A 21,571-nucleotide genomic window follows, 5' to 3' on the forward strand; every position below is an offset into this window, starting at 1 on the left:
GAAACAGACAAAACCACGCGTGCCGTCCTCGCAGCGGGCGTGGCGCAGGCGCTGGTGTCTACTCTCGGCCCAGGAGGTGCTGGGGGAGCTGTGCTGTGCTCTCCTCGGGGCCCATGGGGAGTGACACCCACTCTGGCGGACCGACGCAGCCCAGGGCACGGCTAGGGAGGGACAGAGCCGTCGCCATGCCCCGCCCTCCTCCTGCTGTTTTGCAACAATTTTCCTGCTTTTGGGAAACTGAGGCCAGTCACCCTCCCAGCCACTGGCCTGAGACACCTGGAGCCAGAGGACAGGCTGCTGGGAAAGGCTGGTGGGTGGGAGGCTACAGGGCTGGGGTGGGGGTTAGGTGTGGGGCACAAGGAATGTTCCCCATGTTTCCACGAGTCACGCGGACGGTCCGCTTCCCAGAGCCCCCGAGTCCTGCGGAAGCAGAGCTGTCTGCTTCGGGACCACGGCTCCAGGCGGCTTGCGCTAGCTCACTGCATCCGAGGACATGTTCAAACCCCACTGTGCCTCGACAAAAGGGGTGTCTGAGTTAGTCACTCCTGGGCTGGCTAACTGGGCCTCAGTTCCCCACATCGTTCTGAGGGCTGGTGGGAGGGCCTGTCTCCTTAGCCACATCAGAAAAGCACTCAGGTTGCCCCAGAGGAGTGGGAGCAGCTGAGCACCCTCGAGGAGACCAGCACAGGCCACACACCCCTCAGGGAGCCGCCAGAGGCCCACGGCCGGGACAGGCGCCGTGAGCACCGCCCTGAGCTGTCGCTGGAGCCGGTGCCTCTCCACCCAGCTGGGAACTAATTACAAGAAGTTCTGACTGGTGAGCGCCCTCTCCACACATGTTCCCAATTATGTCAGACCGCAGCTGGTGTCCATCAATCTTCCTTGAAGACTCCTCCAGAGGCAGGGAGGGGGAGGTGCTCGCACAGGCGCACTGGGGTGGCACGGCTGAGGCCGGCACAGAGGGGCGAGGCTGGCCGCACCGCAGAGCTGCGGCCAGGACGGCGGGGGCTCTCCTGCTGCTCCCCAGGTCAGGAGGCCTCAGCCTCCTGCTGGAAAAGGCAGGAGCAGCCCAGATGATGCAGCATCTGCTCAGCACCTACTGTGTCCAGGTGTGGTGGGCAGGTGTGGTCTAGCTCCTCCAGAACCCCATGCAGACACCGCTGCCCCCAATTTCATGGAGGACACACTGGGTCTCAGACGGCCCAGTCCTGACTGCCTGAACCTCCCAGCCAAGGGGCGGCGGCTCCAGCGCACACCTGCAGCTGCGACACCGCCCTCACGGAATCCCGTTTCCACGGACAGTCACCTGCACCCCCACCTTCCCGCCACCAGGACCACCTTCCTTGTCCTCTGCCACTGAGAACGCCTGGCCACCACCCGCACCCGGGCCTCTGCGCACCAGACCTGTGCAGGCTGGTGCGTGGGGCGCCCTCGTCCAGAGCAGGAGGAAGAGCGACTGCAACGGGCTCACTGATGCCTGATCACGGGGGCCCGGGGAGTCATCAGCTGACCTCCGGCCGTGCAGGATTCAAGGGCCAGAGAATGTCACCCACCCACCTGACACGGCACTGCTGACGCTGATGGGTGAGCGGCCGGCGGGCGGCCAGAGATTCACCTGCCAACAGCCCAGCTCTGCAACTGAGGACTGTGGCCCAATTAACCGGTGTGAGCTGACAGGTCCCAGAGCTGAACACAGTCCGGCCGCGGCTCACTGCACCTGGCTTTATCAAAGCTGTCACTTCCCCATCCCCAGGAATTGGTAATAAAAACGAGGTTTGATTCACCTCTAATAGGTGTCAAGATAAAATCAATGGCCTGTCCAAAACCTAGGTGAGCGCAAACCCGCAGGCTTCCCGCCACGGCACGGTTTAAACAGGAGGACAGACACAGACAAGTACAATAAACAGCAAAAACAGCAGTCCGACTTCACGACTGCGATGGGGGGATGGGCTTGGACTCAAACCCAAACCACACGAGAAGACCTCCGCACACACAGGTACACCACGAGGCGACGCAGATGCAGACATGCGGGCACTGAGGCCACGGAGTTGGAGGACAGCAGGCCGGACAGCGCAGCGTGGGCAGGATTCCGCTCTGGGGCTCTGGGGAGGCCCTTGGGCAGCGGAAGGCACCCACCTGCAGGGTCAGATGCTCGAGCTGTGCTTCCAGCTTCCTCTTATCTTCCTCCAAACGACTCCGCTCCCCTTCCAGCTCCTCAATCTTCAACCTGCAAGGAGAGCAAGACCCTGACTGGACCCGCCGGAGCCGCAAGGGCAAGTCCTGTCCTCTGGGAGAAGAAAGGTGAAAGGTCACGAGACGAAGCCGTAGGCTCTGTTCCCAAACACACACACGTGAAACTATGCCGCCAATGGAGGACATTTTAAAAAACACTCAAGTGCCCAAGCTGAGCGACGGGGACACCCCAAGAGAACACAAAATGGGACGAGGAGCAGGACAGGCTCTGGGAGAGGGTGGGGAGGACCTTCCCTGAGGGCCAGCGGCCAGCAGAGGTGTCCCGTGAGCTAGGGTGGGGTCACCTCCAGGAAGTCACCCCTGCGGGAAGGGCTGTGCCAGAGGGACAGGCTGGGTGGGAGGCCCTGCGAGGCCCTTGGTGAAACAGGGCATCACGATGCTGGAGGCTGAGCCGGGTGCTCAAGGGCTAACTTCGAGTGAGCATCTGCACGTAGCTGAGATGCAGGGATAGAACGGCACACCCATTCTGCTGTCAGAGAACAAACCACACAAACGACACTCGTCGGTGCATTTTAAAACGGGCCCTTTGTCCTGGTGTTCCTTTTCAGACAAAGTCACTGGTGGAGGGAGAAGAAGAGGGAGGAGGAGAGGGAGGGACGGCGCAAGCACGCGTGTGCGGTGGGGATGTGCAGAAACCACCCAGAAGAGGTGGTTCTTATCTTGTCTGAGGCAGCTACAAGGGACACACCTGGAGAACTCCCGCAAGGAGAGGGTGCCTCCGCTGAGCTGCTCGAAGGAGCCGGGCAGCGCCGTGGGGAGGCGACAGAGGGCCTGAGAGGAGGGGCCAGGGGACTGGAGGCACAGCTAGAAAAGAAGCTCCGGCCCCAGACGTTGCTGTCCAGGCTGACCACCACTGATCCCAGACCCCCGATCCCCACCCCCCAGCTGCCCTGATCGCCCGCTCAGCTCTGCTGACGCCACACTGACATGGCCGGTGTCTCCGTCCCTGCTCAGACGGCCACTCGGGGTCCCCAGTGCTGAGTGACATGTCAGGTTCACTGCAGACACCAGTGACCATGTCCTTAAACAGCAGCGTCAAAACCCTCAGCAGAGCCTGGAGTGTGGAGTGGGCGGCAGCATCTTGGGGCGTGCGCATGAGGGGGCTCTGCTACGGCTGCATGTCTCCGCCTCCACCTGTGCTGAAGCCTGCGCACCCAGCAGGAGGTGTGCAGGGGGGGGTGTGGAAGGTGACCAGGATTCATGTGGTCATGAGGGGAGGGCCCTTGCGTCGGGATCAGCGTCCTCCTGAGAGACCAGAGACCTAAGAGGACATGGAGGGGCCCTCTGCCCGCCGGGAAGAGCGCTCACCAGAAACAGCCGTGCAGCCGCTGGGCCAGCCCGCACCCCGGCGTGGAGAGAACCACACCTGCTAGAGCCATGTGTGGTCTTGCTGTGGCTGCAGCCCAGGCTGCCGGGGGGGCGGGAAGGCTTCTGCGCGGAGCTGGAAACAGGGGCGTTAAGGGCGGGTTCTGGGGGCTGGCTCAAAGAGAAGGGAGGTAAGTTGCTACTGACCCTGGAGAACCTGGCTGTCTCTTGGCTTTGTGAGGGCAGAAGCAGACGCTCAGCCTGCCTGTCTAGTGGGGAGACGGCCAAGCCCAGTGATGAGCGCAGCCCGGCCCCCACGGACAGTGCAGTGTAACACAGGAGATGCGACAGGAAGCTGCTCTCCACCGCGGTCTCCCTCCCCACACCCGGAACCCTTGTCAGCAGGACGCACACGGGCCAGCCGCCGGGCCAGCACTAGGGTGTCGTGGAAAAAAGAGAGAGGCACAGGGCGCAGAGACAACACTGGGCCCGTGAGCCCTGGACGGGCAGTACTGGTGAGCAGCAGGGCTGCAGGCGACCCAGCAGTGACGCGCCAGAGGTCAGGGGTGCCTGCAACGTGGGCTGTGAACACCCAGAGAAGAGAGGCGCAATGTAGGGAGCTCTCTGCACTGTTTCTGACCTTCTCTGTCGTCAGCACCTTCCAAGATCACAGCTGGCAAGAAGGGCGGGCGGGCGGAGCTGGACTGGCTGCATCAGCACACACAGCAGACTCCAGAGCCCAGGCCTGGACGCGGCCACAGGGAAGGGGACAGGCAACAATGCAAAGGGCTGCTTCACCAAGAAGACCCACACCCCTATTTGTTTCGCTCCTAAAAGCCGAGCTTTAAAAGCTACGCGGGGAAGAAAACGCCAAAACGGGAAGGAGAGCAGACAAGTGCATGCGGCAGAGGCTTGGAGGCCTTCCTGCGTCTCGGGCAGAGTGGACGGAGGGTAGCCGGGCAGCCGGGCAGAGGACCAAACTTTCCATCACATACCAGGTCCCCCACCTACACCGGAATTCTGCTCGGGTACAGAGATGGCCTTCTCCAAGACAGACCTGCTCCTGTTAACACACCTGAACGAGTTTTAAAACCTGAAGCAATACACTGTGTTCACGACCACAGTGGAAGTGCAGCAGACGTCGGGCAGACAGAGGACAGCGTCCACGCATGGCAGCGCAGCACTGAGGGACCGTGTGAGGAAGACCAGTGGAGTGAGAGAGTACTTCCAACTGGGTGGAAACGAAAATGGCGCCTCAGAATTTGTGGGGTGCAGATGAAGCCAGGCTCAGAGACATGCTTGGATTAGAAAATAAGATCTCAAACCCATAATCTAAGCCTCCACCCTAAGAAACGAGAGGAAAGGAGAAAAATACACTCAAGGCAAGCAGAAGGAAGGGTATAGTAAAAGCAGGAATCAATGAAATTAAAAGCAGAAAAACAATAAGAAAAATGAAAGAAACCAAACATTGGCCTTTTTTTTTTTTTTAAAGAAACCAACTAGTTTGAAAACGTCCAGCGAGCCTGGCACAGAACAGAGAGAAGACAGAAAGCGCCAGCAGTAGGAGGTCCCCCTGCAGACCATGCGAACAAAGGAGCCCGGGAACAGTGCCACACATGTGACAGCCTGGATGGAGCACCCCATCCACCCCAGATAAAGCCACAGCCCAGCCCTGGTCGGCTGGCTTGGCGGTTAGTGCATCAGCCTGCGGTCCCGAGAGACCTGGGTTCGGTTCCCGATAAGGGCACGTACCTTGGCTGCAGTTTGTCCCCGGCCCTGGTTGGGTCGTGCGGGAGGCAGCCACTGGATGTTTTTCTCTCTCTCTCTTCCTCTCTCTCCCTATCTGAACAAAAAATGGAAAAATGTCCTCGGGTGAGGATTAAAAAACTAACCACAGCCCACCCCAATTCACCCAAGGCAAAATACATACCCTGAATACTGACGACTACGTTAAACTGCCAACTTCAAACCTTCTGTAACAGAACGATCCAGGCCTAGGAGGTTTTACGGGGAGCACACTTTAAAGAAGAAACTGCTAATCTACAGCACACAGAGGAGAAAGGACACTCCCTGGTCCTTCAGGAGGCCGGCACCATGCTGACACTGGGCCAGACCACTTCAGGATTGAGCATGGATGCAAAAATCATCAGCATAACATCAGCAGGCTGGACCTGTTATGCACACTAAGAACAATACAGTCTGACCAAGGAGGTTCTATCTCAGAATGTCAGGCTGTTCAACACGGACAAACCAACCAATGTTGTCCACAGTATGCAAAGTCTAAAGGAAAAAAACACGTGATCCTATCAATCAATTTAAGGGAAAAAAGGACTTGAGAAAATTCAACATCCATTCATGATAAATTGAGAAGAGATGGGAACTTGCACATCATGGTCAAGACAACTAGATGTGGCTCAGTGGACTGAGCGTCATCCCACGGACTGAGAGGTCTCGGTTCAATTCCTGGTCAGGGCACATGCCCAAGTTGTAGGCTCGATCCCCAGTAGGGGGCATGTAGGAGGCAGCCAATCACTGTTTCTCTCTCACATTGATGTTTCTCTCTCTCTCCCTTCCTCTCTAAAATAAAATTTTTTTTAAAAAGACACCTCGAGAAACCTTCAGCAAACACCATTCTCCATGGTGAAGACTGAGTGGTTCCAGGGCCTGGAACCAGGCAGATGCCCATCCTGTCCACCTCGTCGCTGTAACAGAGCCCATCACCAGAGTAGGGGTCAAGGGAGAGACCCAGGGTACCCCACTTAGAGAACAAGACACAGAACTGACCCAGTTTATAGACAGCAGAATGTCTATGTGGAAAGCTGAAGGCATCAACCAGATACAGAGAGAAAACCCTCACAGAAGCAGGTACCTTTAGCAAGGTTGCAGGATACAGAGGAACAGTAAAGAAGTCGGCCGCTCCTGTGTGATAGTAACGTTAAACAGTAAGCCACGCTGAAACAACATGCGTGCTGACGTGAGAACACACACGGAGGGACAGATCTGATCAAACGTGCAGGGCCGTGTCCACAGACTGGAGGCCACGGTGAGCACGCAGATTCGCGCCAATCGGCAGCCAGCAGGTGGCTCGAACATTCGCGTGGAACATCGAAGGACCAGACGAGCTCAGCAGTTCCGAGGGGGAAGAAGCTGCAGGGACGGCACGGACAGACCTGGAGACTCGGAGAGAAGCGGTGACGGTGCGTCCTCAGATCAGGACAGCGAAGGGAGGCCCAGGAACAGGGACGCCCCCTGGCGCTGGCGAAGGCATACGCAGCTCGAGAAGGCAGCAGCCTGACCACCCCTGGAGCTGGAGCCCTCGAGCACTTTTAGGTAAAAAACGAAAATAACAAAAACAACCACAACCCCACGTTTACACAAGCTTCACCTGGGCACAGGTTAGAGACTTAACCGTAAAATGTGAAACTATAAAACTCTCAGGAAAAACACAAAGGAGTCCCATCAAAGAAAAATGGATGGACTGGACTTGATCAAAATCAGAAACCTCTGCTGTGTTGAGGAGCTGGAAAGAGACGAGCGCACCGCGCCGCTCCAGGTGAGAAGCCGCCCGGGAGGGCGCGCAGCCGGCCAGCAGCGGGGACCGCAGCGGCACCCAGCACGCCGAGTGCCCCCAGGACACGCAGGGCCACGCTGCTCCCAGAGCTGCTCACTAGGGCGGCGCGGGTGCTCACAGCGATGCGCCACCAGGCTCCTCCGCTGGGGCTGGTCCCCGCAGCCACCCTGGGGCACCGCACGCATGCGCAGAGCACTGCCGGCACACCTGTCCCGCGCCCGCCCCTCCCACCTGCAGCGCTTCCTCAGCCAGGCGCTCAGGGTGGGTCTGCTGGTGACAAGTGGCCACAGTTTCGCGCTGTTTGACGACGTCCTGATTTCCCTCCATCCCCGAAGGATAGTTCTTTCCCTGGCTGACAGTTCTCGCCCGGAACGTGAAAATGCCGCGCGCTTCGGTGGCTTCCGCGGTTCCGGATGAGGGGCTGCCTCACTCAGGTCAGTGTTCCCGCGGAGAAAGCTGTCCCTCCCTAGCTCCGCCAAGGTGCTCCTCGTCTCTGATTCTCCGAGACATATGAGCAGGTGTCACGTGTGGGCCTCACTCAGCTTCTTCAGTCTGTGGGTTTATGCCCATCCCCAAATTTGGGGACTTTCTAGGCATTGCTTCTGCAGATAATTTCCAGTCCGGGGACCCCAATGAGGTGACTGTCCCAGGTTCTGCTACCATGCCACCGACCTGGAGGCTCTGCCCCAGGCTGTTCCCAGTCCGTCCCCCACGCTGACAAGTGGTGGCCATCGACCTGTCTGGGCTCACGGTCCCTCCCTCCAGTCCACCGTGGAGCCTAACCAGTGAGCTGTCCTGGTCACTGTGCTGCCCAGGTCCACAGTTTCTGCTTCCTCCTCCTCCTCTGCGGAGGCCAGCCGCTGCTCCACTTGCTGACCAAGGACACGGTCCATTTCCATGGCACCTGCTCCGACAGCCCGGTCAAGTGGCTGCACCCTGACGACTCTTCTCTCCGTCAGCTGTGACTCCCTGGCTCTGGGCAGGAGAAGAGTTTGTGTGTCCTGGACACTCTGGGCTTCACGCTGTGAGGTCTGTGTCCTACTGAACCTCCGGGCCGGTGCACCCTGCTCAGGTGGGGGTTGTGCCCTGGGCCTGCCGACACAATGCTGCCAAAGTGGGCCCTGCACACAGAGGGGTGCAAGTGGGGCTCCCACAAGCCCTCCGACACCAGGGACCGGAAGCCAGGGCCACCTCACTGCTTTGGGGTGGGGGCATTAGCTTTTTGCTGAGCCTCTGACCCTGGACAACAAGTCTCCCACATCTTGCTTTGTCCTTTTGATGGCACCAAGTCGGGGTGGGTTCCGCGCCCCACTTGCCCGCTGACACCCATGGCAGGGAAATCAGAGTGGTGTCTATGCCTGCTGAGCAGGGCCTGGGAGGCGGCCCACATTTGGTCGTGCTGGCGGGGGACAGTGAGCCCCGTGGACCCAGCTGACACTGCTGAGTGCTACCCCTGCAGCTGGGGGCAGGGGAGGGGACACCTGAGTGCGGTCCAGGTCCATGGGCTGCAGTAAGGAAACAGGGGGCTTGCACCATGCCCTTCCTCAATCCCGGGGTCCCCGTGCAGGCCGCCCTCTCCCAGCTTCTAGGGTCCCCTTGCTGCTGGGTCAGGTCAGAGTGTGGAGTCGTGAGGAGGAGGACCGGGGAGGGACGGCTACTCCCTTGGACAAGACTGGAAGTTGAAGACCGGTTTGAAAGCCAGTGACACCACAGCCTCCTCAGCACTTCGGCCTACGCCCTCTCTCCCGTCTGTGCGGAACACCAGAGGCTCCCATCAAACCTGGAGGGGGCAGCGGGTCTCTGGGCTGAGATCCCGGTGAACAGGGGATTACAGGACGTGTCCACGGTGCTGCTGAGCTCCCAGAGGAGGGCAGCACCCACACCCTCCAGACAGGAGGCCTCCAGAGACGTGCCAGGCCATCAGGGCAATGGCCCAGCCAGGGTGTGTCCAAGAGGCTCCAGAGCTCCTCCGGCAGCCCGAGCAGACACCTGGCACTGCCATGCGCTTGAGGGGCACCTGAGTGGAAGACGGGGGTCTGAGCCTCCAGGCAGACAGAAAACAGCAACACGAGGGGAACAGACCACATGGAGAGAAGAGAGCCTCAGAAAGTCCCGCTGCTCCGTCAGAGACCGTGAGCATGCAGACGCTTCCCACTCACAAGAAGAAATGGTAGGACAGAAACTCAGGAAGTAAACAGGAAAGCAGAAATCAAACACGGTTCATGAATTGAAGAAAATTTTACAGAGAGTAGAGCAAAAGATGGAAAACAGAGTAAAAATATTTTTAAAACAGAGAATTCAGGAAGTTCAACATCCAAGTAATAGTTTCAGAAAGAACAGAGAAAATGGCAGGGAAAAAATAATCAGTAACTCAAGATAAATCCCAAGAACTGGATGAGACCAGGCGGAAAGGCCACCGAATGCCCAGCACAGCACCCAGGAGACCCACCCACAGCACAGCGCCAGGACATTTGCGCACACGGGGACAGGAGAAGGTTCTCCAGGCCGCCGAGAACAGACCAGGCACAGGCCAAGGACCCAGGTCTGAAGGGCTTTCTCCAGGGCAGGAGGGCCTCCCTGGCCCATTGCTGAGTCAGCGCAAGGAGCAGGGACCTGCTCATTCCAATGCAGTTACCAGGCTCTCCACGAGGGTCACTCCCTCCATCCTGCAGAGCTTCAGCCTGGGAAGGCTTGTGACTACTGGCAGCAAGGCTGTGGGTGGGCAGAGGGAGGCCAGCTTTGGTTGTCAGGGTGCCGCTCAGGGTGGTCCTGATGGGGCTGCTGGTGAATGGTGTGAGGCCGAGACGGCGCCTCAAGGTTCACCCTGGCCTCCCATCAAAGCTGAGACACCGGTGCTGGCTGGGAGCTCATGGCTGGCGCCCTCTGGACAGAGCCCTCAGGCCAGGAGCACTACCTACAGATGGGACTGGGCACTGAGGCCCAGGCCTAGGCAGCAGCATGTCTGAGACAGAGGCAGGTGGCGCTCTGAAAGCCACACTGGGCGGGACTGTGCAGCCCCTCCCGCCCAGCGACACCCGTCTCAGACTGGCTCCTGCCCTGGAAGCTCAGGGCGGGCTGTCTCCCTGACTGCAGTCCCATGGCAGGTGGAAAGCATGGGTGTGTAACAAGGGTGCCTTCAATAAAAAGATGTTTAAGAACAGAATCTAAAAGCTTAACACCTTGCAGTCTGGAAAGGATGTGGGTGGGACCACAGGACGCCACGCCTCGTCCTCCGAAGGGGAACGTTGGACCTCTGCAGCAGGGGCTCCGCACAGCGAGGAAGGCGGGTGCGGGCGGGTGCTGGGGCCTGCGTGGGTGCGGCTGCTACATCCATAGACAGTGCTGGGGATTTGTTCGAGTTGCTCCTTGACAGCAAAAGCAAGAGCCCAGATCTGTTCCCCGTGCTGCGGTGGGGCCACCAAACATGCACAGGAAGGGGAGTGAGCTGATGGGGAGTCTCGGCCAGGAGGAGCAGGGATGATTCAGGGAAGGGGGCTACAAGGCCAGGCACCTGGCGACATTGTGGATGAGACTGCACGGGGACACAAATGAGGTGCAGGGGCAAGCCCTGCCCGGGCCTGGGTCCTGTTGCTGTGCTGGGGGTTCCTCCCAAAGCCTGTCAGTCTGCTGCCAGGGCTGAGAGGGACCCCAATTGCTCTCCAGCCCCACAGGAGCGGTTGGAAACGGGGCAACGTGCGGCCTGCCCTAGTGATGCGCTCACACCAACGTCGGCCGGATTCCTATTAATGAGCCCGAGTCTCCACAGCTTGATGTAAAGTGGTTAGAAGTAAAGCGTTCCTCTTAGACTTTACAAAATAAGCAAACATGACTAACCCCATGTGCCAGCCCACAGACATGGGACACACACCTGCTGTGCCAATGTCACCGCAGAAGGCTGGCTGGGAGCAGGGCGGGGGGCGGCACAGGGACCACGGCTCCTAGTCTGTGGCCGCTGCTCCTGGGGAAGGATGTGAAGGACACCTGCCGCCCAGATCTCATCACCTTCATCCACCCGCCACCCAGCTGCGGCTCCAGGGGTGAGGGACGCGGGTCCACGTGCATAACAGGGCATTCAAGGCCCTCAGGACTGGAACCAGCCCTGCCAGCCCTGTCCCCCAGGACTTCAGACGCCATGAAGCCCTGGTTGAAGCTCGTCTGCACCCTAGGCCCTGGCCTTGCCTGAGCCCTTAACCGGTCAAGACTGGCTCAGAGGCCACACCCCTCGGACGCCCTCTAGACCACCCTGATAACAACGGTCTTCAAAACCAGACAGGGGCTGCTCCTGGAAGCCAGGGGGCAGGATGGTGTGTCGTTCATTTCTGGCACTCGGCTGGGAGACAGAGGGGCACCCTTGCCAGGTCCCTCTGGTGCCACCCCGCCCTGGGAAGTTTTAGCTGCAAATGAGGCCGTGCCCCTCTGGTTGGGCACCTGGCCTGAGCCTGTGCCTGCACCTGCGCTCCACGGGGCCTCTCCTGCGACCCCAGTCCTTTCCTCCCCCAGGTCCTCACACACTGTCTCCTTGGCCCCAGCCCCCTGGGGAGTTGCCCCATGCCCCACGGGGGGTAAGATCCTGCAGATGCCTGCCACAGTCCCACAGCCTGTCCTCACACGGGCACAACCACATGCGAACAATGCCCCCAAGTTCTGGCTAAACTGCAAAACCCAGGACACAGAGAAGACGGGCCGGGCCTCAGCGTGATCTCATTCCCATACTTGGCCCTGAGGACGTCTCTCAACAAGCGAGGGGCTTAATGAATGAGGAGCACGCAAGCAGTGGCAGAAGCTGGTGGGACCCCGAAGACGGCTGGCTATCAGGCCCCAGCCCACACACAAGCAATGCTGAGGCCATGAGGGTGAGGACTGAGTGCAGGGAGGTTAGAGCTCGTCACTGGGCACCCACGGTGGGCCTGGACACCACAGATGACCTCATGACAGGGTGACTCAGCTGTGCTGCTCAGCCATGGGCCAGCCAGCTCCCCTCCCTAAACGCCACGCCATCCCTCCTGTGACTAAGGTCTCCATCCGTCCAGTGGGCACAGAGCTGCCTGGGTCCCGAGTCAGGCAGGCAGCTCCTGAAGTAGGACCTGGATGCCCGTGCTGGCCCGAGGCAGAGGCTGAGCCGGAGCTGGCTGATGGCCCCGGGGTGCCCGACACCCTTGGCTGCATTTATTCTTTACCCTGCACCCAGAGATTCTGGGGGACGCTGTCCACTTGCCCATCAGCCACTTTCCAGTGACCACTTGGGACCCGAGGAGAGTGGGAGCAGGTCTGTAGCCAGGCAGGGATCAGAAGGGACCCTGGGGAGGGCTGCTGCGCCACGCCTCTCCGCAGACATGCAGACAGAGCGCGGCACCAGGAGGGAGCAGGTCTGTAGCCAGGCAGGGATCAGAAGGGACCTGGGGAGGGCTGCTGCGCCACGCCTCTCCGCAGGCATGCAGACAGAGCGCGGCACCAGGAGGGAGCAGGTCTGGTCGGCTGCTGCTCTGTGAAGAATCTCCTCTGGAGCTGGCTTTGACCGAGTGCAGCACACAGGCGGAAGGGTGGCAACAGGGACAGGCCCATCGGAAGGCACGTGACAGGAGCACTCTGCTCTCTCCCAGCCTGGGGACACCGAGGCCCGCTGTCCACACCAGCCTGAGAAAGGGCGCTGAGAAAGGCCCAAGGCAGGGACAAGCTTCTGTGCAGAGAAGAAGCTGAGTGCACAGGCTGGGACTGAAGAAGAAAGTGTCCAGGAGGTGGCAAAGGGCCAGGGGCTGGCGGGTGGGCACGTACCTGAGCTCGCTCACCTCCTCCTTGGACAGCAGGGCGCTCTGCTCAGCAGGGCCGGCCTGGGACCGCAGCACCTTCAGCTCCATCTCCAGCTGTGAGGAAACAGCGTGGTCAGCTCCAGCGGGCTGTGCAGCCCTCCCCGCCCCGCCCTGGAAATCCAGGGGGGGCCCCACCCCTGCAGGGAGGCACCCATGCTGCCAGACCCTCCCGTCCTCCAGCTGAGACACTACCGCCTTCCCTTCCCAGCACCACCATTCTGGGGTGTACGAGGGACCTCAGAATCGGAGGAGGGGACTCAGCAAGTGGAAGGAACACGCAAAACTCAGCAATGCTCTGGGCGGCTTTAAAAATCATGGCATTTTGTTGGGTACACCAAATCCTGCTCAGAATGACAGGCTGCGTTCAGAGAATGATCTGAGGTAGAGTCCACATCCCCAGAGCATGGTGACATTCCTCGTTTTCCTGACTTTCCCCTCATTTGACTCTGCGAGTCCTGCCCCTGCCCTCCATCTCCCTGTGCCCGGCCCCTCCACTCGGCGCACTGGTCCCTGAGCCCCGGGGCCCCAGCTTCACGGATTCCGCTGGATCACGACGTTTTATTTCTCAACATGTTTCAGAGACGATTCCATCTGCTCAGTGTCAGCTCACCCTGCAAACTGTTTTGGCTTTTATAAAATTCTATGATGTTGCCTTTATTGCTCATCACTGAAGACATGTTTTACTCGATCCAGCTTTGTGAAGAGGTTCCTACTGTTGAAGGACTGGTATTTTCTGTTTCCTTTCAACCTGAAGGGTGGACTGAGTGAGTCCCAGCTGCCCTCGTCACTTCCCTGGTGAGAAGGGTGGCTGTCCCAGGAGGGCCCTGCTCCAGCCGCCCCGCTGTCCACAGGGCTGCGGGCACGGGGTGCCCTCAGGGTGAGGGCTCCACCAGGCGCCCCTTCCAACCTGGGCAGAGCCCCTCCCCACAGTTGGCAGCTTGGCTTCTCCTGCACGTGTGTGCTCCCTCCCCGCTGGGGCCCGGCTTCCCCCTGCTTAGGAGCGTGGGTTTTAGCCATACTTCTGTTTTGCCCAATTCTGTTTGCCTTTCTGGTTCTCATTCTCCTTGGTACTTCTGGATGCTTCCCAGAAAGAAGAGGGGCCTGCTGACTGACGCCAGTGTTCACAGAAAACCAGGCCCTTTATCTTAACTTGTAACCCTGAACCCATAACTCTGAGCCTCCTGCCCCGTGTCCCCGACACCCCCACCTCCCCTGTCCACAGCCCACACAGGCAGCCCCGAGAGCTCCCAGAACACCCTGCACCTCCCCATCCACAGGTCCGTTTTTCATTGGTGCCCCAGTTCCCATCCACCGCTTCATCCCCCTCAGATGCCACCTTCTCCACCAACACCCCCCAAGCGGGGAGTGCCCTCACCCATGTATTCAACCTCGAAAGTTGACAACTTATTCACGGGATTTTTCAGCCTGTTCCCAGCCCAGGACTTGGCAGACAGGCGGTGCCTGCTGCAGGCAGGGCCGCGGAGCACGTGGGTCTGGGGGTGCCAGGGAATGCCTGACTCCCAGGGCCCTTGGCCATGCAGCCCGTCCCGGGGGCAGTGCGGCTTGGGTGGGAGCATGGAGCCAGCGGTGGGTTCTGAAAGGACAGAGTCAACGCGTGGGCTGGAGTCCGTCCAGACAGAAACGTCTGGAGCCAACGGCCTACTAGTCACCCAGTAAAGAGACAGTCTCAGCACATCTGTACGTGAAGGAGAAGAACCAGTCAGACGGAGAAGAAGGCTGCTGAAAGATGAGCATGGATAAGGTTCAGGGGAGACCTGGGGGAGCCGCTGGATGGTGGGGTGCCCTCGGCTAGTGTGAGCTGGCCCGGTGCCATCGGGGGTACAGGGCGACGGGAGGGCTGAGATGCACTGGCCCTGCCACCCACACCTCACCGAGAAAGATCTGCATGGAACGTCTGAGAACAAGGAGCCAGGACTCACTGGGCTGCACCCTCTGAGACCCTGCACAACGGCAGAACGGGGAGGCCCTCCTCTAGGGCTCACCACGGACTCAGTGTACCCCAGCAAAGGACTGCACGTGGCAGGCTGGGCCCCAGGTGCAGCCCGTGGTGGGGAATGGGACGGGGACCCGGGCCTGCACCCTGCTTCCCTTCCAGACTGCACCTCTGAGAGAGCGGGCTGGCCAGCCCATTTCCAATCCTCGAAGCTAACACACAGATTTGTATTCCTTTCTCGGGCTCCTCTCCTAAACAAGAGGCATAATTACCAGCCTTGCCTGCTGCAAACGAATCAAGTGCCTGGGGAGCAGGGCTGCTGCTCAGACCAGACGCCGCTGACACGGGGAGGAGGTGGCTCCATGGCCCCAGGAAAGCTGGGCAAGTAACCCACAGCTACTGCAGGCCCCGGGGCAGCGGGGCTCCTCTTCACGGCCCCTTCCGGGCCCCTGCTCCTTTGCTCAGCAGGTGAGACAGCAGTGGCCATGGGAGGCTACGGCTCCTCCAAAGCCAAGTGGACGCCCCCCTCCGAGGCGCCACACTCACCACTGCCCCACACCGCGTCCTGGAGCCACCTGAGCTGCAACTCCAGCCGTGCACGAGGCGGGTGAGAAGGCACCAAGCCCTCTGGGGGCCTGGCCGATCAAGCCAACCTTGCCCTGGCGGCACCAGAAGTGGTGCCAGGAGCTCAGGCTGCGACGGCCCAGCTCCAGCCCTTACCCTGTAGGCTCAGAGCTCTTGGAGCCTGTCTTCTCGACCTTGAAGAGGTGGTGACACCTGTGTCACAGGTTGCACGAGGAAGGAGGTAGATGGCCCCTGGACGAAAGCGGACCAACTGCCTGCCCACATGCAGGAGACAGGACACCACTGTCATGGTCTCTGCTGGTGGGGCAGATGTGCAGGGATAGCAGAAAGCAGCCTGTGCAGCTTCTGCTGGTTTGCCCACAGCCAGGATTTTGGGGACCTGGGCTCCCAGAAACATACACCCAGCTCCCAGGGAGTCTTTGGAGCCAGGCAGCACAACCTCAGAGCCTGGTGCCAGTGTGTCAGGGAGCCTTGGCAAAGGGCGGCAGAGCTCAGGGCTCCAATCACAGGCACCCAGAAGCCACCCCTCAGTTTGGACCAAGCCCAGGAGCTGCAGGGTGATGCTGCCTTTGAGTATCCCCTACAGCCCTGGCCGGTGTGGCTCCGTGGTAGAGCTTCAGTCTGCAGACAAAAGAGTTGTGGGTTCGATTCTGGTCAAGGGCACATACTTTGGTTGCGGTTCGTCCGCAGCCCTGGTAGGGGTCATGCAGGAGGCAACCAGTCGATGTGTCCCCTTCATGTTGCTGTTTCTCTTTCTCTCCCTTTCTCCCTCCCACTCTATCTGAAGATAAACAGAAAAATATCCTCGGGTGAGGATTAAAAAAGAGAAAGTATCCCCTACACCAGAGGCCAAGACACATCTGGAGTCCATCCACAGGCCTGCGCCCAGGCTGTGGTGTGCACACGCAGCTGTAGGCACGCACAGAAAGTGGCCAGCTGCTCGGCCGTGAGCACATCTACACGGAGTCGAGGCAGCTTGCCCACTCAGGACAGCAAGGGCCCACGAGTGGCAATAATTTGCCCTAGAATGAGCACTGTATAGGGCAGCCAGAATGTCATAAATGGCCACAGAAAGCTCAAACCATTTCCAAGTAGCTTCCCTCACCCTGAAGAAAGCTCAGAGTCTTTATAAGATACAAAGTGTCCCGTATCCTTCCCTGCACCCTGAACAAGCTCAGAGTCTTCTTTTTTTTTTTTTTTCCTTTTAATCCTCACTTGAGGACATTTTTCCATTTTTGTTCAGATAGAGTGGAAGGGAGAGAGAGAAAAACATCGACGTGAAAGGGACACATTGAGTGGCTGCCTCCCACACGACCCCAACCAGGGCCGGGGATGAACTGCAACTGAGGTACATGCCCTTGACCAGAATCGAACCTGCGGCACATTGGTCCGTGGGCCGACACTCTAGTTGCTGAGCAAAACCAGCCAGGGAAGCTCAGAGTCTTTGTAAGATACAAAGTGTCCCGTACCCTTCCCTGTACTTAACAAGCACAGCACCCACCTTGGCCTCGGAACAAGCAGCTCAGCTGGGGAGCACATCCAAGCTGGATTTGCATCCTGAAAGGCCAGCTTATCATTTCTTAATTCAGCACATTTGCCAAGAGAGAGAACGCTAATGGAGTCCCCAGCTTGCCCCCCGCCCCCGGGAACTGCCCTGGAGGGCTGCGGGCCGTTGTCATTAGGACTGGAGGGTCTCCAGAGCAGCCCAGCTGTGCATGACAGGCAGGTGCACAGGAGCAAATGGGCCTTAGTGCTAAGGCAGCAGAGGGCAGGGGGCCCCAAGAGGCAGCCTTGCAGGAAGCTAGAGTTCCAGGTGAATAACAGAAACAAAGCAGAAGGCCGTTCAGATCTGGACACGGTACAGGCCCCTCACCCCACGAGATGCCTGGAGGGGCACAGCGCCCATCACGTCCCACCCCTCAGAGTTGGAAGCCAATCCCGCCTGCCCGTGAAGGAGCAGCATCTGGACCCCGCTTCCAATAGGAGCCAGAGGTTTAACCAAACCGGCCAGGCCACCTCCTCTGAGAGGCCTTCACCTGGGGTGGGCAGTCACAGTTCCATGAATAACCAATGAGAGTGGGAAACCCCTCTCGAAAATGCGAGCGAGCGCCAACAGAGGGTGTCTGCAGTTCCAAGCTCCCTGGCCCCGAAGTCTCCATGGTGCTGGGTGGGGGCTTCCGCTGAGGAAGCAGGGACAGAATCTGACAGTTCTCGCGGTAGAAACAGCCTTCCTGAGGTTCCGTGGAGGTGGGCTCTTCACTAGACCTCAGAAAAACATTCCCATGTGCCTGGTCTCAGGAGGCATAGGGAGGGAAGCCCAATTCCGATGAGCTGGGGGATGCAGTGCCCACCACCTCCCCCCAGGGCAGCACAGATGCGCCTGCAGTGGGCCTGGGTCCTCCCTGCAGGGAGCAAGCGGCTGAGCAGACCCTGGCCTCAGGGAATCGAAGATCCTCTGACCCTTTGCAACAGCCACGAGGCAAAGGCCCGGGCAGGGACGGTCATGGGGCTGGCGAGGACTCTGAGAACCTGGTAACGAAGCAGCAGAATGGCTCCAGGCACACAGTGCGGGCTGGGAGCTCAGTGGAGCCAGGCGGGTCAGTGCGGAGCCCCGGGAAGTGTGAATGACAGGAACCAGCGGAGCTGAGAGCTGGCGGAGGGCTAGGTCTACTGGGCAGGGTCCCCCCTGTCTGGGATTATTTCCATGCATTTTAAAGGCAAGTTAACCATTTGCATTTTGCGCCTGTTCCAGAGGCCACAAGTTTGGTGGGTGAGGCCACTGGGACCTTCACTTTCCAAGGCTGAAGTACCCACCTTCTCTGGCCTCCTGCCAGACCCCAGGTGAACGGAGCCAGCAACCAGAGGAACAAGCAATGTATCAGCAACAGAAACGAATACCAGGGATGAACCTAACAAGAAACGCGAACCTAACAAGAAACGCGCGAGTCTTGGGACGGAAGGTGACCAGGTCCGGTGAAGGACGCGACCTGGAGACGCGGGGCACTGTCCGCTGGGCGCGGCCAGCATGCTGCAGCGCTCCCCACCGCGTCTCTGCAGGAGCCCTGGCCAGCGGACTCCGACGTCCACCTGGGAGAGGAAATGTGAGTATCTGAGAAAAAGAACATGGAATGGTCGTGCCACAGGGGACGTCACACACTCTGGCAATGTGAACGCGTGTCCCTCTGCCTGGGGAGCTCTGCTCCTTTCGGAGGGGATCCAAATATTTTCTGCAATCAAAGGCCAGAAATTACAACTTTAGAAATTTATTTTTCAGACTGAGAAACCATCTTCTCAGCCTCCAGGACACCTGCTCTTCTGGGGCCAGTGGCCACTGCTCCCTGTGGGCCCACTCCCTCCGTCCAGACACAGCCCCCGCTGACCCCACAGGCCCCTGGGCAGCAGGAGCAGGAGCCAGCAGGAGCCAGCAAAGAAAAAGGAGCTCAAGGAAGAGGGCAGCGTAACTACATGGAGTTGTGAGGGGGTAATTCCTCTTAAGTCAGAAAGTAAATCTTCTATTCTCACTCCCTGAAGTATATAACATATTAGAGAACTTTTTGTACTTACAACAAAACCCGATTTCTCCAGCTGCTGCTGGCCACGTCCAATTAGGGTGGGGGGCCAGCTCCTTGTGACAGGAACCGCGCTGGAGAAAGGCAGGGTGTGCGCTGCTTGCTAATTAGCATGGGCTTGCTGATTAACAACACAAAGTCAGGCTGTCTTGGTCTTGTCATCTGTAATTAGCTAAAGATGTTCAGATCTTCTTTCTTTCTCCTCTCCTTTCCTGAACAGTGAACTGACTTTGGGCCAGAAATCAGCAGGTGAGGGGCTGCGGGCTGTGAGGTGCCAGAGGAAGGGGCCACGCCCGGCCGGCCAGATGGAGGCGGGGAGCATGCAGTCGGGGACCACCCTGAGCCTGCTTCCCGGGGCCCCAGTGCTGGGCGCACCAGCAGAAGGCTGCCACTGGAATGGGTGCGCAGCTGCAGAGCCAGATCGGGGTGGACTCCGGGTCCCCCAGGGAGCTCAGGGCCTCAGTCCCCTCCAGTGTCTTCCTGCAACTCAGGCAGAGCAGAGCAGAAACCGCCCCAACCAGAGGGAACACATTCCACTGGATGCCGCCCCCGAGGAGCCGAGCACAGGGCTGTCACTCCAGACCGCACCCCTGGCCTGGCCTTCAACTCCCCGGGACCAGAAAGCCCCGGGAGGGGTGTGGGAGGGTCTGGAGGGAGAAGAGGCCCCTGGCGCCATGGGTAGTGCGCCTGCCCGCCAGGCGCAGGCGCTGCCACTTCCCATCGTCCCTTTAACTGGGAAGGAGAAGAGAAGTGAAATGAACAAGGTGAGACAGGCTAAAGATTAGACTATCAAAGGCTGAGATTAAAACCTGTCCGCGAGACAGCTGCAGCCAGCGTCCAAAACAAGCGTGAAGACAGCAACACCAGGCCCGAATGGCGTCCTGCTCGCGTGTGCAGGGCCAACACTCAACTCGGGAGGGCCCGGCCCACTTCACCCAAAGCTCGGCAGGGAGCACCTTGGCTCCTGTGGCCTGGGGCGCGTTAGGGCGCCCGGCCCACGGGCAACCCGGCCCACGGGCAGCCCTTCCCTGCCCCAGCTGCCATCAGCACCCCCTGGGGAAAACTACCCCTACCCCACAGTGAATCCGAACTGTCTGGAGGAGGGGCCAGGCATCAGTACTTAAAGTCCTGGAAGCTTTACACACCCTAAGTGAGGAAAACACGGGCCCAGATACAGCCCCAGCCCCTCTGCCTGGCCATGGTGAGGCGGAGGCATGGCCTGCTGCTGGGTCAGAGCACTCCAGTGCTGCCCAGGCCCACTGCGCCCTGAGCGCCAGGATCTGGGGGCCGAGGGCCTGCAGCCTGTCCTTCCTCCCCAAGAATGCATGGTGGGGTTAGCAGTCCGTCCTTTTGCAAACCCCTGGCTGGGCCCAGAGCTTAGGCACCCTGCTTCTGGGGTAACTGGGCAGCTGTGCTGAGGCTGGGGCCTGGCATGTGCTTGGCCTGACGTCATCTCTGTGCCTCTGGCCTGGGCCACAGCACTGAGTCAGCACTGAGGACGCGACGTGCCCACACGCAGGACACTGGGACTTCCCAGGATCTTTACATACCTGGGTCTTCAGAGAGCACCTGCACGCCCCGGGCTTCTCCAAAGCCAGGAAGAAACAGGAGCCTGGACTTGCCAGTGGACGAGGAGGAAACCAGGCAGGTGACCTGCCCAAAACTGCTGCGGGCTGAGCCTGGCTAGGGCACCCCCTTCATGCTCCGTGCTGGACTCCAGTTCACAAAGGCTCCCTGGGGCAGGCACGCTGTCGGCCCGCCTTCTCCCCCGTGTGAGGTTTCCTGACCCGCGGGAGTGGGCAGAGGGCTGTACGCCCGTCCCAGGCCTCCTCTGAGCCGACGCCCTGAGCCCAAGGGAGGACCCGCACGGCACTCTGCACTCAAGGCGGGCGGCGCTGATGGGCAGCCTGGAGCACGCAGACGGAGGGCGCTGGTCGCAGCACAGCCGCACTCAGCACAGCACCCAGCACCCGGCTTCCCCATCACTCACCTGGCCCCCCAGGACGAGGACACCCTCTCCCTCCAGCACCCGGGCCCCTGTGTGACCGCACCATGGCTCTTCCAGCACCACCCTCTCCTGGACAGCCCCCGGGCACACGGCGCACCCCCACACCGCCTGCCTCCCTCCCCCACACCACCACACCCGAGCAGCTCCGCATCCTGCCTACTCTCCTGTGTGAGGACTCGGCCCAGTCACGCTGCCGTCTCCCTAGACCATGGACGAAAGCCTGTCACCAGGCCCACGGCAACTCTGCTCCTCTCACAGCTCCTACTCCAGTGGGCGATGAGGCCGTCTCCGTAGGTGGCACTGCCCTCCCGGGTCCCCTGACACTGGCTGCCCCTCCCCGGCCCAGGTCTGGAGGCTGCAGCAGCCAGATGAGGTTCCAGCCTCAGGCTCTGTCTTCTCTACCTGTGCTTCACTGGCCTTGACTCTGGGGCTCTCGGCCCGACCCCCAATATCCACGGCATCTCGGACCCCCACGTTTCCTTCCAAAAGTGCGCTCCCCAATCTTCCCTGACCCTACGA

General features: G+C 59.8%; 1 protein-coding gene across 8 annotated transcripts in view; it reads right to left on the minus strand.

The window, feature by feature from the left end:
* The window catches only part of MAD1L1 (mitotic arrest deficient 1 like 1), a 199,305-nt gene that overhangs the window by 39,498 nt on the left and 138,236 nt on the right, over positions 1-21,571 (minus strand). For 6 of the 8 annotated variants that reach the window (XM_036240352.1, XM_036240353.1, XM_036240354.1 and 3 more), the window contains 2 exons: positions 12,902-12,990; positions 2,137-2,227 (listed from right to left, as the gene is read on the minus strand). In XM_036240352.1, the coding sequence (XP_036096245.1) occupies positions 2,137-2,227; positions 12,902-12,990 (180 nt within the window). Of the gene's footprint in view, positions 1-2,136; positions 2,228-12,901; positions 12,991-14,311; positions 14,372-21,571 lie in introns of those variants that run through there. The other 2 variants (XM_036240358.1, XM_036240359.1) reach the window with 2 other exon arrangements.

Source organism: Molossus molossus, unplaced genomic scaffold, assembly GCF_014108415.1.
Source record: "Molossus molossus isolate mMolMol1 unplaced genomic scaffold, mMolMol1.p scaffold_m16_p_4, whole genome shotgun sequence".
Taxonomy (NCBI): Eukaryota; Metazoa; Chordata; class Mammalia; order Chiroptera; family Molossidae; genus Molossus; species Molossus molossus.